We start from the raw sequence: 13,193 nt of genomic DNA, 5'->3' as shown, positions 1-13,193 counted from the left end.
CCCTCCTTCAGGTGGGGAATTAACCATTTCCAAGCCTGCAAAACGCAAGACATCGGGATTTGCACCGTGATGATTTTTTACATGCTCAATTAGCCGCAAAGAGCCTTTTCCTGTGGAGATTGATTTATAATGTTCCCTGAATCTAATAATTAGGGGGCGGATGGTTTTACCGATATAGAAGAATTGGCATGGACAATAAATTATATATACCACATATTTACTTCTGCATAGAATAAAATCTCGAACCGTGTGTATTATCGCACCTATACGGAGGGGATTTTGCGTTAGATGGAGATGGCAGTAATTACAGTTTCCACATTTGTGGTTTCCCTGTGGTAATGATTTTTCTAGCCAATTGACATTTTCAGGTAATAAGCGGTTACGGACCAGGAGATCTCCAAGATTTTTAGTTCGTTTATACGCAAATTGCGGTTCTAGGGAGGTAATTTTGGATAGATCTCTGTCATTCTGGAGAATATGCCAATTTTTTCTAATGGCGGAGTAAATTTCCTTATCCATTTGACTATGAGTAAAAGCGAAGGTGAACTTTTGCTGTTTTTGACTCCCTTGTTGAATTTTTTTACAATTTTTTTGCAAGGCATTTTGTGACAATTTTTCTACTCTGCGTTCGGCATTTGTTAATATACTGGCAGGATAGTTTCTTTTTTGGAACCCTATTTTTAGTTCTGCAATTTGCTCCTTGAAGATTAGATCGTCATTATTTATCTTTCTGTAGCGAACCATCTGACTATATGGAATGCTTTTTCTTGTTCTCCACGGATGTGCGCTATTAAAATGAAGTAGATTGTTTGTGGCCGTGGGTTTTTTGTGTACCTTTGTTACAAGATTACCATCAATGACATTAATTTTTACATCTAAAAATTCTAATTGGTTGTCACCAAAAGTGGAGGTAAATTGCATATTATCCTTATTTATACAGTTCAGATGTTCAACAAAACCATCAAAAGCATTCTTAGAACCGTCCCAAATAATAAAAATGTCATCTGCAAACCTTAAATATAATTTCATATGTTGAAGAAAAGGATTTGAAATAGATGTAATATATTCTTCTTCAAAGGCAGCCAGGAATAAGTTCGCAAAAACGCATGCGACAGGCGTGCCCATGGCCGTGCCTGTGTATTGCAAGTACCACTTGTCGATGAATTTAAACGCATTGTGCGATAAAACGAATTCCAGGCTTTCCAAAATAAAAGAGATGAAATTTGTGTCTTTTTCAGTATTAAGCAGAATTTTTTTAATTGCTTCTAGGCCATTCTTTTGTGGAATCCGTGTATAGAGACTGACGATGTCAATAGATGCCAGAGTGAAGCTTGGTTGCCAATCAATTTTATTTAGAACAGATAGAAAGTCTCCTGAATCTTTAACAAAGGACGGTATTTTTTGCAGCAAGGGCTTTAATAGCCAATCCAAAAATTGTGAAAGGGGCTCGGTAAGCGATTCTTTCCCCGAAATTATGGGACGTCCTGGAGGATGTGTAGCACTCTTGTGGATCTTAGGAATGCTGTACCAGTGTGGAATTTTAGGATGTTCGGGCAAAAGTTTTTCCGCTCTGTATTTTGATAATGTACCCTGTACTACAAATTTATTTAATAGTGCACGTAGTTTTTCTCTGAATTTCACTGTGGGGTTATTATCCAATAGTACATATGTTGTTTTATCATTAAGCTGTGATAAAGCCTCCGTGACATAATAGTTTTTATCCAATATAATGATGTTACCCCCCTTATCGGCTTTTCTGATAATAACATCCTTCCATTGTTGCATTTCATGCAACGCCTTTTCCTCATTTTGCGTGAGATTTTTATTGGGGGTACGATACAAGAGTGCTTCCACATCCTTCAGGACCAAGTCATGAAATAAATCTATAGAATTTCCCGGGGAGATGGCTGGCATGTAATTAGATTGAATACCTCCTCTGAAAGGTTCAGGAGTTACTTCAAGCGCCTCTTTCTCTCTGGCAGTTTCAACGTCATCAGCTTTATCACACAGCTGTGCTAATAATGCTGTGTCATCTATTTCCCTGCTATCAGTAGGTGGAAACGCCATAAAACCTAAGTTTCCTATAGTGGCTGGGCATTCAGTTGTTAATTCGCTTCTCTTCTGTGTTTTTGTTTTGTCGCTTGCAAAGTGTTTATGAAGATGTATTTTTCTTACACTTTTAAACAAATCAATTTTAAAATTAGTCAAATTAAATTGTTCAGGTATGCAAAAGTTTAAACCCAACGATAAAACTCGCTCCTGGTCAGCTGTTAACACTTTATTAGACAGATTAATTACTCGAAGTTGATCATCATTTCTGCTCACTTCCTCCACGACACTTGCTTGCGTTTCTTTTGTTTTATGATCAGGGTGGATTGATTTAAATCACGCCGATTTAAATCATGATTTAAATCACGATTTAAATCAAAAGATTTTTTTCTATTTAAATCGGATCGATTTAAATCATGATTTTAATCATGATTTAAATCACTGATTTAAATCAAAAGGTTTTTTTTAATATAAATCACGATTAAAATGAGAAGTGAGAGCAGTGCGCATGTGCGCCCATAGTTACACGGACGAAACTAGGGGCAACGATCTAACGCCAGGGTGAGGGGGGGACCCCAAAGTAAGTAAAAATCTTTTTTGTTTTACTATATGGCAATAGGTAGGTGTTTAAAAGCAGCATGTCTTAATTGTATAAACTATTAATAGCCTCCACATTTTGTTCATACTGCCCCTTTAATTCCACACTTCTAGCTTGGTTTCACTTTTGGTTTAGTTTCTTTTTCCATTCAGTTGACATGCCCAAACTTGTTGGATAGTCAGCATCCTACAGAAACCTCTGGAAGAGCATGGCATTGTGAATGTTACACATATACAGCCTTTGTTCTACTGAGTTAAACAACTCAGCTTTATCTCATGATGGAAGAACCTTTGGATGGTAAAATATTTTCCTCAAAAAGCAGTTTATTGAAAAAAATCCGATTTAAATCAAAAAAATCCGATTTAAATCAAAAAAATCCGATTTTTTTTGATTTTTTTTAAAAAAACATTGATTTTTATCCACCCTGTTTATGATGTCTCCGGCCCCCTCGTCTGGTTTTCTTCCTAAAGGGGCTTCAATGGATTGTGATGTAGTGGCAGTAATACATTCTTCTCCCTGTTCCTTCATAAACACTTTGCAAGCGACAAAACAAAAACACAGAAGAGAAGCGAATTAACAACTGAATGCCCAGCCACTATAGGAAACTTAGGTTTTATGGCGTTTCCACCTACTGATAGCAGGGAAATAGATGACACAGCATTATTAGCACAGCTGTGTGATAAAGCTGATGACGTTGAAACTGCCAGAGAGAAAGAGGCGCTTGAAGTAACTCCTGAACCTTTCAGAGGAGGTATTCAATCTAATTACATGCCAGCCATCTCCCCAGGAAATTCTATAGATTTATTTCATGACTTGGTCCTGAAGGATGTGGAAGCACTCTTGTATCGTACCCCCAATAAAAATCTCACGCAAAATGAGGAAAAGGCGTTGCATGAAATGCAACAATGGAAGGATGTTATTATCAGAAAAGCCGATAAGGGGGGTAACATCATTATATTGGATAAAAACTATTATGTCACGGAGGCTTTATCACAGCTTAATGATAAAACAACATATGTACTATTGGATAATAACCCCACAGTGAAATTCAGAGAAAAACTACGTGCACTATTAAATAAATTTGTAGTACAGGGTACATTATCAAAATACAGAGCGGAAAAACTTTTGCCCGAACATCCTAAAATTCCACACTGGTACAGCATTCCTAAGATCCACAAGAGTGCTACACATCCTCCAGGACGTCCCATAATTTCGGGGAAAGAATCGCTTACCGAGCCCCTTTCACAATTTTTGGATTGGCTATTAAAGCCCTTGCTGCAAAAAATACCGTCCTTTGTTAAAGATTCAGGAGACTTTCTATCTGTTCTAAATAAAATTGATTGGCAACCAAGCTTCACTCTGGCATCTATTGACATCGTCAGTCTCTATACACGGATTCCACAAAAGAATGGCCTAGAAGCAATTAAAAAAATTCTGCTTAATACTGAAAAAGACACAAATTTCATCTCTTTTATTTTGGAAAGCCTGGAATTCGTTTTATCGCACAATGCGTTTAAATTCATCGACAAGTGGTACTTGCAATACACAGGCACGGCCATGGGCACGCCTGTCGCATGCGTTTTTGCGAACTTATTCCTGGCTGCCTTTGAAGAAGAATATATTACATCTATTTCAAATCCTTTTCTTCAACATATGAAATTATATTTAAGGTTTGCAGATGACATTTTTATTATTTGGGACGGTTCTAAGAATGCTTTTGATGGTTTTGTTGAACATCTGAACTGTATAAATAAGGATAATATGCAATTTACCTCCACTTTTGGTGACAACCAATTAGAATTTTTAGATGTAAAAATTAATGTCATTGATGGTAATCTTGTAACAAAGGTACACAAAAAACCCACGGCCACAAACAATCTACTTCATTTTAATAGCGCACATCCGTGGAGAACAAGAAAAAGCATTCCATATAGTCAGATGGTTCGCTACAGAAAGATAAATAATGACGATCTAATCTTCAAGGAGCAAATTGCAGAACTAAAAATAGGGTTCCAAAAAAGAAACTATCCTGCCAGTATATTAACAAATGCCGAACGCAGAGTAGAAAAATTGTCACAAAATGCCTTGCAAAAAAATTGTAAAAAAATTCAACAAGGGAGTCAAAAACAGCAAAAGTTCACCTTCGCTTTTACTCATAGTCAAATGGATAAGGAAATTTACTCCGCCATTAGAAAAAATTGGCATATTCTCCAGAATGACAGAGATCTATCCAAAATTACCTCCCTAGAACCGCAATTTGCGTATAAACGAACTAAAAATCTTGGAGATCTCCTGGTCCGTAACCGCTTATTACCTGAAAATGTCAATTGGCTAGAAAAATCATTACCACAGGGAAACCACAAATGTGGAAACTGTAATTACTGCCATCTCCATCTAACGCAAAATCCCCTCCGTATAGGTGCGATAATACACACGGTTCGAGATTTTATTCTATGCAGAAGTAAATATGTGGTATATATAATTTATTGTCCATGCCAATTCTTCTATATCGGTAAAACCATCCGCCCCCTAATTATTAGATTCAGGGAACATTATAAATCAATCTCCACAGGAAAAGGCTCTTTGCGGCTAATTGAGCATGTAAAAAATCATCACGGTGCAAATCCCGATGTCTTGCGTTTTGCAGGCTTGGAAATGGTTAATTCCCCACCTGAAGGAGGGGATCGGAATAAACTCTTGCTTCAACATGAAGCAAGGTGGATTTTAAACACCAATGCTCAGGGTCCAATTGGCCTGAATGACAAGCTAGATATGGCGGTATTCTTATAAAAGAAATATACGATATAGTTGTAGTCATAAATGGCTTAGATTAATTATCTAATGATCGCTCATTCATGAGTGGAATATGTCTTTGTACGCATTTCTATTGCAAATTGTACTTTTTATTATTTTGAGCACATTTGTACATTTTTTCACGTTATTGTCCATCCCCTTAAAAGGAAGTGACATGTGTGTTGTTTGCACGTGGACCCGTTGAAGCGCATTCGCGCGAAACGGCCGTTGTCCTCACTTGTTCCCCCGCACCCTCTTTTGTTTCTGTTCCTGCCGCCTCTCCATGGAAGTCTAAACGCTGATCACAGCGAATAAAGGACGTTAATCACAGCAACGTTGGGTGAGTGCCTGATCTGTTTTTTGGATTACTACATATGAAGTCTTGATTTACCTTTTACGGTGCACCGCCCTCACTTGCTGAAATCTCGGAAATGTGGAAGTCTGCTTATATATTGCCGAATGAAATTAACCTGTGAAGAGAAATTCACCTAGTGCCGCAGATTATTCTGAATCTCGTAGTTTTTCATATATATATATATATTTTATATATATTTTATATATATTTTATATATATTTTATATATATATATATATATATATATATATATATATATATATATATATATATATATATATATTTTATATATATTTTATATATATTTTATATATATTTTATATATATATATATATATATATATATATATATATTTTATATATATATATATATTTTATATTTTATATATATATATATATATATATATATATATATATATATATATATATATTTTATATATATATATATATATATATATATATATTTTATATATATATATATTTTATATATATATATATTTTATATATATATATATTTTATATATATATATATATATATATATATATATATATATATATATATATATATATATATATATATATATATATATATATAATATATATATATATATTATATAATATACTCGAGTATAAGCCGAGATTTTTGGGCTGAAAGTGCCCCTCTCGGCTTATACTTGAGTCACGGTCGGTGGGTGAGGGGGAGAGGGCGCTGAGGCATACTTACCTGCTTCCGGGGCTCCTGGCGCTGTCCTGCAGTCCCACGGTCTCCGGGTGCCGCAGCTCTTCCCCTGTTCAGCGGTCACGTGGGACCGCTCATTAGAGAAATGAATATGGACTCCACTCCCATAGGGGTGGAGCCGCATATTCATTTCTCTAATGAGCGGTAACGGTGACCGCTGATAGAGGAAGAGGCTGCGGCACCGAAGACCAGCTGTCTGGGGGAAGGAGCGGGACGCCGGGAGCAGGTAAGTATTACATATTCACCTGTCTGCGTTCCACACGCCGGGCACCGCTCCATCTTCCCGGCGTCTCTCCGCACTGACTGTGCAGGTCAGAGGGCGCGATGACGCATATAGTGTGCGCGCCGCCCTCTGCCTGATCAGTCAGTGCAGAGAGACGCCGGGACGGGACGCTGAGGAGCTTCAAGCAAGAGAGGTGAGTATGTCATTTTTTTTTTTATTGCAGCAGCAGCAGCAATGGCACAGCTTTCTATGGTACATCTATGGGGCAATAATGAACGGTGCAGAGCACTATATGGCACAGCTATGGGGCAATAATGAACGGTGCAGAGCACTATATGGCACAGCTATGGGGCCATAATGAACGGTGCAGAGCACTATATGGCACAGCTATGGGGCCATAATGAACAGTATGGAGCATCTATTTTTATTTTTGAAATTCACCGGTAGCTGCTGCATTTTCCACCCTAGGCTTATACTCGAGTCAATAAGTTTTCCCAGTTTTTTGTGGCAAAATTAGGGGGGTCGGCTTATACTCGGGTCGGCTTATACTCGAGTATATACGGTATATATTATTCTATCAAACAATGCCAGTCTATGAATGAGACTATGAAAGATTTTTAACCCATTTACTCTTCGTATGGCTTGCACAATATATTTAATTTTTTTTTTCATTTAGGAAGTTGAAAGAAGTTCGTAAACGGTTAAATGAGCTGCGGGATTTGGTCCGGTATTACGAGCAGACATCCGATATGATTACTGATGCTGTAAATGAGAACACGAAGGACGAGGAAGACGAAACTGAGGATTCATGGATTGAATCTGACCAGGAGGTTGATCAGCCCGTTACCAACATCAGGTGAAATTCCTCAAAACATCTTTGCATTACGCTCTGCTTCACGTAGGGATTTAAAAAAACAAGTTAAAATAGAATGTGAAGAATCGATTAAAAGTAAGCACAAAGTATAGCCTAAGAGGTACACCAACCATAGTGTCCATCATTTCCACAGTACCATTGCTGGTTGATGACATTGTGTTTGCACATATCAGAGCTTAAACCCGGGGTGCGGAATCTTTTTTTTTTTTCTACTTCCAGCCAAGGGCCATTTAGATATTTATACCATCCTTCTGGGGACGTACAAATTACGCACCAACTCCACCCATGGGCTGGATAAAAGATCGAGGGCCATAAACGACCCACTGGCCTGAGGTCCCCACCCCAGCCTTACCCTGTTAATGACCACCGATACGACTTAAAACGGACCTGCGATATAAGAGGCTAGTATCCACGTACGAGTGGCAATCTTGCAGCTATCAGCTGTACACAACTTGCTGCATCCGCCATGATCAGTGTTGACACCGACGTTTGACTGTTTAACCCGTTAAATACTGATGTCAATAGTGACTACAGCATCTAGATGGTTAACAGAGTGTGGGGGCTCTCTCCTTTAACCCCATCGGCACCCTGGGATCTTGATTGCGTGTTCCTGATGTTTGCGATGGTAATTCGTGGCCAAATAATGGTCTTCAAGCCTTCCAGCTTTAGCGGCCTCTTCAGAAGTTAAAAACATTTAGGTGATAAGAATTTTAAACATTTCTTCATCGCTGTTATGCCACTTTGCATTAGTTCCTGAACAGCACCTGAAGTTAATAAACTATCTGAAAGCAATTCTGAATATGTTGAGGGGTGCTGTTTTTGAAAATGGTATCACTTTTGGGGGAATCCAATATATAGGACCCCCAAAGTCATTTCAAAACTGAATTGGTCCCTAACAAAAATAAGCTTTCCTTTAAAAAAATGAAAAATTACTGCTACATTTTTAAACCTTTTAAAATGTTAACATAAAACAACATTTTACCAATGGTGCTGATGTAAAGCAGGCATGAAGGAAATGTAATTTCCTATTGTTTTTGTGTTGTATGACTATCTGGATTAAAGGCATACAACCATTCAAAGTTTGAACATTTCTAATTTTTTTACTTTTTTGTCAAATTTCTGATATTTCTATAAATAAACACAAAACATATCAACCTAAGTTTACTATTATCATAAAGTACAATGTGTTACGATAAAACAGACTCCAAATCAATGGGATAAGTTGAAGCATTCCAGAGTTATTACCACATAAAGTGGCAGTGGTCAGATTTAAAAAAAAAAAAAAAAATGTTGCTGTTCATTAAGGGGTTAAACCTATTGTTACAGCTGTGAATGTTGTAAAATGAAACAAAACATGGCTTCTGCTCAGATTCAGTGGTTCCTGCCAATCTCCATTTATCTTTCTGTAGCAATTACGTATGAGAATAGTCACATAACTACTGCAACCAATCACTGCTCTCAGCGGAGATGTGCACGCAGCCTGAGACTGCTGCAGCCAGTGATTGGCTGCAGCAGGCACATATATTTATAACACTTGATTGATGCAGCAAGCTAGATGGGGACCAGTAGGGGCGACCAAAGAGGTGGTGACGGAGAAGAGGACGGACAAAACGTCAGTCATTTTTATTCTTTTTCCTGCTCACCTCCTTACCGATGCAGCCAAATGTTCGTTTTTGCTCTTTTTTGTTTTTTCATCCTCTTCTTCCCAGAGCCATATCTGTTTCCTTCCACATCGTATAAGGGCTTGTTTGGTTACTGTACAATTTGTAGTTTTGAATTACGTCATTCATTCATTTTCTTGTTTTGCTTTAGTATCTACTGATTAGATTAATTTTATAAATTGATATCAGACTTACGAACGCAGCAAAACAAAATGTTTACTTTTTAATTTTTTTTTTTATTGTACCTTTTTTTTAAATATTTTTTAAAACTATTATTTTTAGTTCCATTAAGGGACTTGATTCTGTGATCGTGTGATCGCTTGTACTGTATGCGGCAGTGCCATTGTATTGCAGTATATAGTGTAAAGCTTCAGGGAAAAACCAAAATTGTGACTTGCACTGTCCTAATTTTTATTTGTGTATTATAAAGGGATTTTTCTGTCCTATCCAAGGCCAGTAATATTAGATGTAATGTTAAAGAAAGGAAATTCCCTTCAGAATTTGTATGATTAGAGCCATCACTGCAGCCCCAGCCGTTAGATTTTTTTTTTCCTGACACAAGTAACATTTGTAGAAACAAACTTTACAATATACTTCTTATGAAAAATGCACACAGGGCTTTTTAATTCTATTGTTTACTGTTATTTTGCCTACGTTACTGGCCAACCCTGCAGTCTGAGAGATGGCCGGTGCATTGCTGGATCTGTCCAGCGCCAGTCCCCGGTGTTTCTCCAGAGCTGCAGAGGCACAGCTCCTCCTGTTGACAGCAGAGTACACAGTAGGGATCGGGGTAATATCGTGCCGCCAGCCCAGACTGTCGTACATGAGAGCCTCTTTTTAAGTGCAAAATTGCCCCCTGTTAAAAGCATAAAGCACCGGTGTATAACCGTACAATTCATTCATTCATGTTTTTGTGTTTTTTTTCTCCAGAAACCCCCAACGTCTGAGTAGCTGGGGACCAGCAAACGGCATCACTAATTCACAGTGTGGTGTAAATAACAGAGATGAAAGGCCATGTAATACGGATTGTGAAATAAATAACCGGTCTGCAGCGAATTTAAGAAGCCTCAATGTATCGTCTGCATTAGGTATGCAATATTGTGAGGGCCTGTCTATGTAAGCTGATGACCTTGGCCACGGATTTCAGTAATGTTCATTATCAAGTTTTCAAGATGATTATTACTACTGTTTTCCTTGTTCTAAGACTATATTCACATGTGTGAGAGTTACCATCTGAGAGACACGGACTGATTTTCTTAATGTCATCCTAGTTGCCTCATAGTTGCTGAAGTGTGCTTTCTTCCAAGCCAGTAAAAAAACCCTGTAAGGTTACATGTTTATCACTCATTATTAAACAGATCCGTGATCCACTGATGTACATCGGCAGACCTCAGGTTACATCAGTCTCTCACTGTTCACCAAAGCTTTAATGTCTGATCCACAGAACCAAATTGGAATAGGACCGACCTGCTCTGAGTCACTCGCATTCATGATTCTAATAGATATGTGAATACTCTCTCTTGATCCAAAAAAAAAGATTTAAAAAAAATCTGAGTCCCACAGATAAAGGAATGTATCGTATCTAATAGTTAAACTTCCTGATAAATCTATCAGTATTACAGCTAGATGATCTAGTGTTTTCTGCCCTGTTTACCCACAAGGTTGACTGGTTCTTGGCTTCCTGGCCAAAGCTGCTGGGATCAGAGCAGTAATAAACCATCCAGCAATAAGTTGGGTTCACTAGAACTGAGGATGAGTGTTGAAATCTATTTGCATTTGTATTCAGTTTGTCGGAATATCACAGATGTTGGAAACAAGAGGGGATTATAGGGAGAGAAACGGGAAGCGCAGACTTCTGAGTGTAGCACCTTTTTAGTGTCTTGAGATGCTGCATATAGATCCAATCCATGGATCTCTCCATTCCTCTTTCCATTCAGTTTGCTGCAGAGATCTTGAAACTGATGAGCGCACTGAACAGTGCTTTCATATGCAATAACGCGTTGTAGATATTATTCCCAGCAATAAGGAAGGATGATAATGGAACTCGAGATTCTGATTCAAGGATGATTTTTATTTCAAACTAAAATACAACCGGTTTCGACTTCTTGGAGTCTTCCTCAGGTATAATGACATGCATGACATCAGAATATCGAGTTCCATCATCATCCTTCAGGAGCGCATATTGCTGGGAGTAATATTTACAAAGTGTTATCACAGATGTTGGAAAGTTATTAGGGTCAATTTGTATATTTCATTTGTTGCTATTGTGTTGTAGAATGCCTTTATAATAGAGATACCAAGGATAAAAGGGAAGACAGAATTGAAGGCCTTGACGACGACGACGATGATGTAGATGAAGGTCCTAGGAGCGCTGCTTCTCTCTCTAGCCGCAGCAGTGTCACAGAAGACGACCAAAATGATGATGATGATGACGACGACGATGATTTTGAGGAGAAATTTAACAGACTCATAGCAGCCAAACAGAAGCTCCGACAACTACAGGATCTCGTAGCATTGGTATAATATATATTTTAGTAGCTTTATTCTGTTCTGTCGTGGAGAAAATAAAGAGGCTAATTCTACACTTGATGTCAGGTTTCTTATGGATAGCCACTCAACACGGCGAGAGTCTCTTATACTATGTACCAAGCTTAGAAGCAGGTCTGTCTTGAATATTCTATTTTGACAGGTTCAGATCTGTTACATTAAGCAGTGCTCTCCAACGTATGACTATTGGATTCTTGAGCCCGGCATCCCTGCACATGATTAATGGCCTCTGTAGTATATTGGTGGCAATTGTTTACTAGTGAGGAGAATGGGTAGAAATTGCAATTTTAAATGCAGCAGATGGATCACTCTGTGTGCTGTAGTTTTTTCTTATGAGCAATTATCCAAATGCTTTTTGTTTTTTTGCTTTCAGTAATAGATGCTCGGCACTCCTGTCATGATGATCTGTCTGTAAAATGGGTCAGCTTGTTCTGGTCCCATTTAGAATAACACTAAGGGAAACTGTCCTGTATTTACTGTGTTTTCATATTCTCTTCAATGTTGAGTTGAGGCTACAATTCAGAGCAGTCCCCGCTCAATTAAGTGGACACAATTCAACACTGTTTTTATAACTGTTATGTACAGCTCAAAAATAAAGGACTGACATGGTTAGATGGATCGAACGTCTGCACAATTTGACTGCCGATCAGTAAACTTTTATTGACCGGTCGTTTGCCTGTTTATACAAGCAGACCAAAATAAATGATACTCACTGAGCGATTTGAACACCGACTCCATTCAAATTAATTGGTGCCCTAACATTCGGGATGTCCCACACTGTCATCTTTGTGACTGCGCAAGAAACACCACCTCTGATCGGCGATAAGTTTTTTACCGCCGGTCAGAGATGACAGCATGTGAGCCAGCAGCTCTGACCAACGCAAAAAAGGTTACCGCCAGTCACAGACGTCGGCTCATGAGAGTGCTATTCTCATCATCATATCCCTGAAAATGTCATGGGAACACCTCTATTTTTGCTAACCAGCACAGGTAAAGCTGCAGGCTGCAGCCCCCAGCTGTCAGCTTTATTATTGGCTGGTTATCAAAAATAGGAGTCCCACACCGTTTTTTTTTTTTTTAAACTATTTAAATAAATAATAATAAAAAAAACAGCTTGAGAACCCCCCGTTTTTGATGACCAGACACAAGCTAAAGCAGACAGCTGAGGGGGGTGGTGATATTTTCAGAATGGGAAGGGGCCATGGATATTGGTCCTCTCCAGCATAAAAATAGCAGCCCGCAACCACTCTAGAAAAGGTGCATCTATTAGATGCGCCAATTCTAGCGCTTTGCCCGGCTCTTCCCACTTTCCCTGGTGTGGTGGCAAGTAGGGTAAGTATTGGAGAGGTAGTAATG

General features: G+C 38.3%; 1 protein-coding gene across 8 annotated transcripts in view; it reads left to right on the top strand.

Annotated features, from left to right (window-relative positions):
• Positions 1-13,193, top strand: part of PCM1 (pericentriolar material 1) — a 130,676-nt gene that overhangs the window by 68,674 nt on the left and 48,809 nt on the right. For all 8 annotated transcript variants that reach the window (XM_077279661.1, XM_077279656.1, XM_077279662.1 and 5 more), the window contains exons 9-11: positions 7,432-7,611; positions 10,221-10,378; positions 11,566-11,807. In XM_077279661.1, coding sequence (XP_077135776.1) covers positions 7,432-7,611; positions 10,221-10,378; positions 11,566-11,807 — 580 coding nt within the window. The remainder of the gene's footprint in view (positions 1-7,431; positions 7,612-10,220; positions 10,379-11,565; positions 11,808-13,193) is intronic.

The sequence above is a fragment of the Ranitomeya variabilis genome, chromosome 1 (assembly GCF_051348905.1).
Source record: "Ranitomeya variabilis isolate aRanVar5 chromosome 1, aRanVar5.hap1, whole genome shotgun sequence".
Taxonomy (NCBI): Eukaryota; Metazoa; Chordata; class Amphibia; order Anura; family Dendrobatidae; genus Ranitomeya; species Ranitomeya variabilis.
This window is presented reverse-complemented; position numbering and strand designations above follow the sequence as displayed.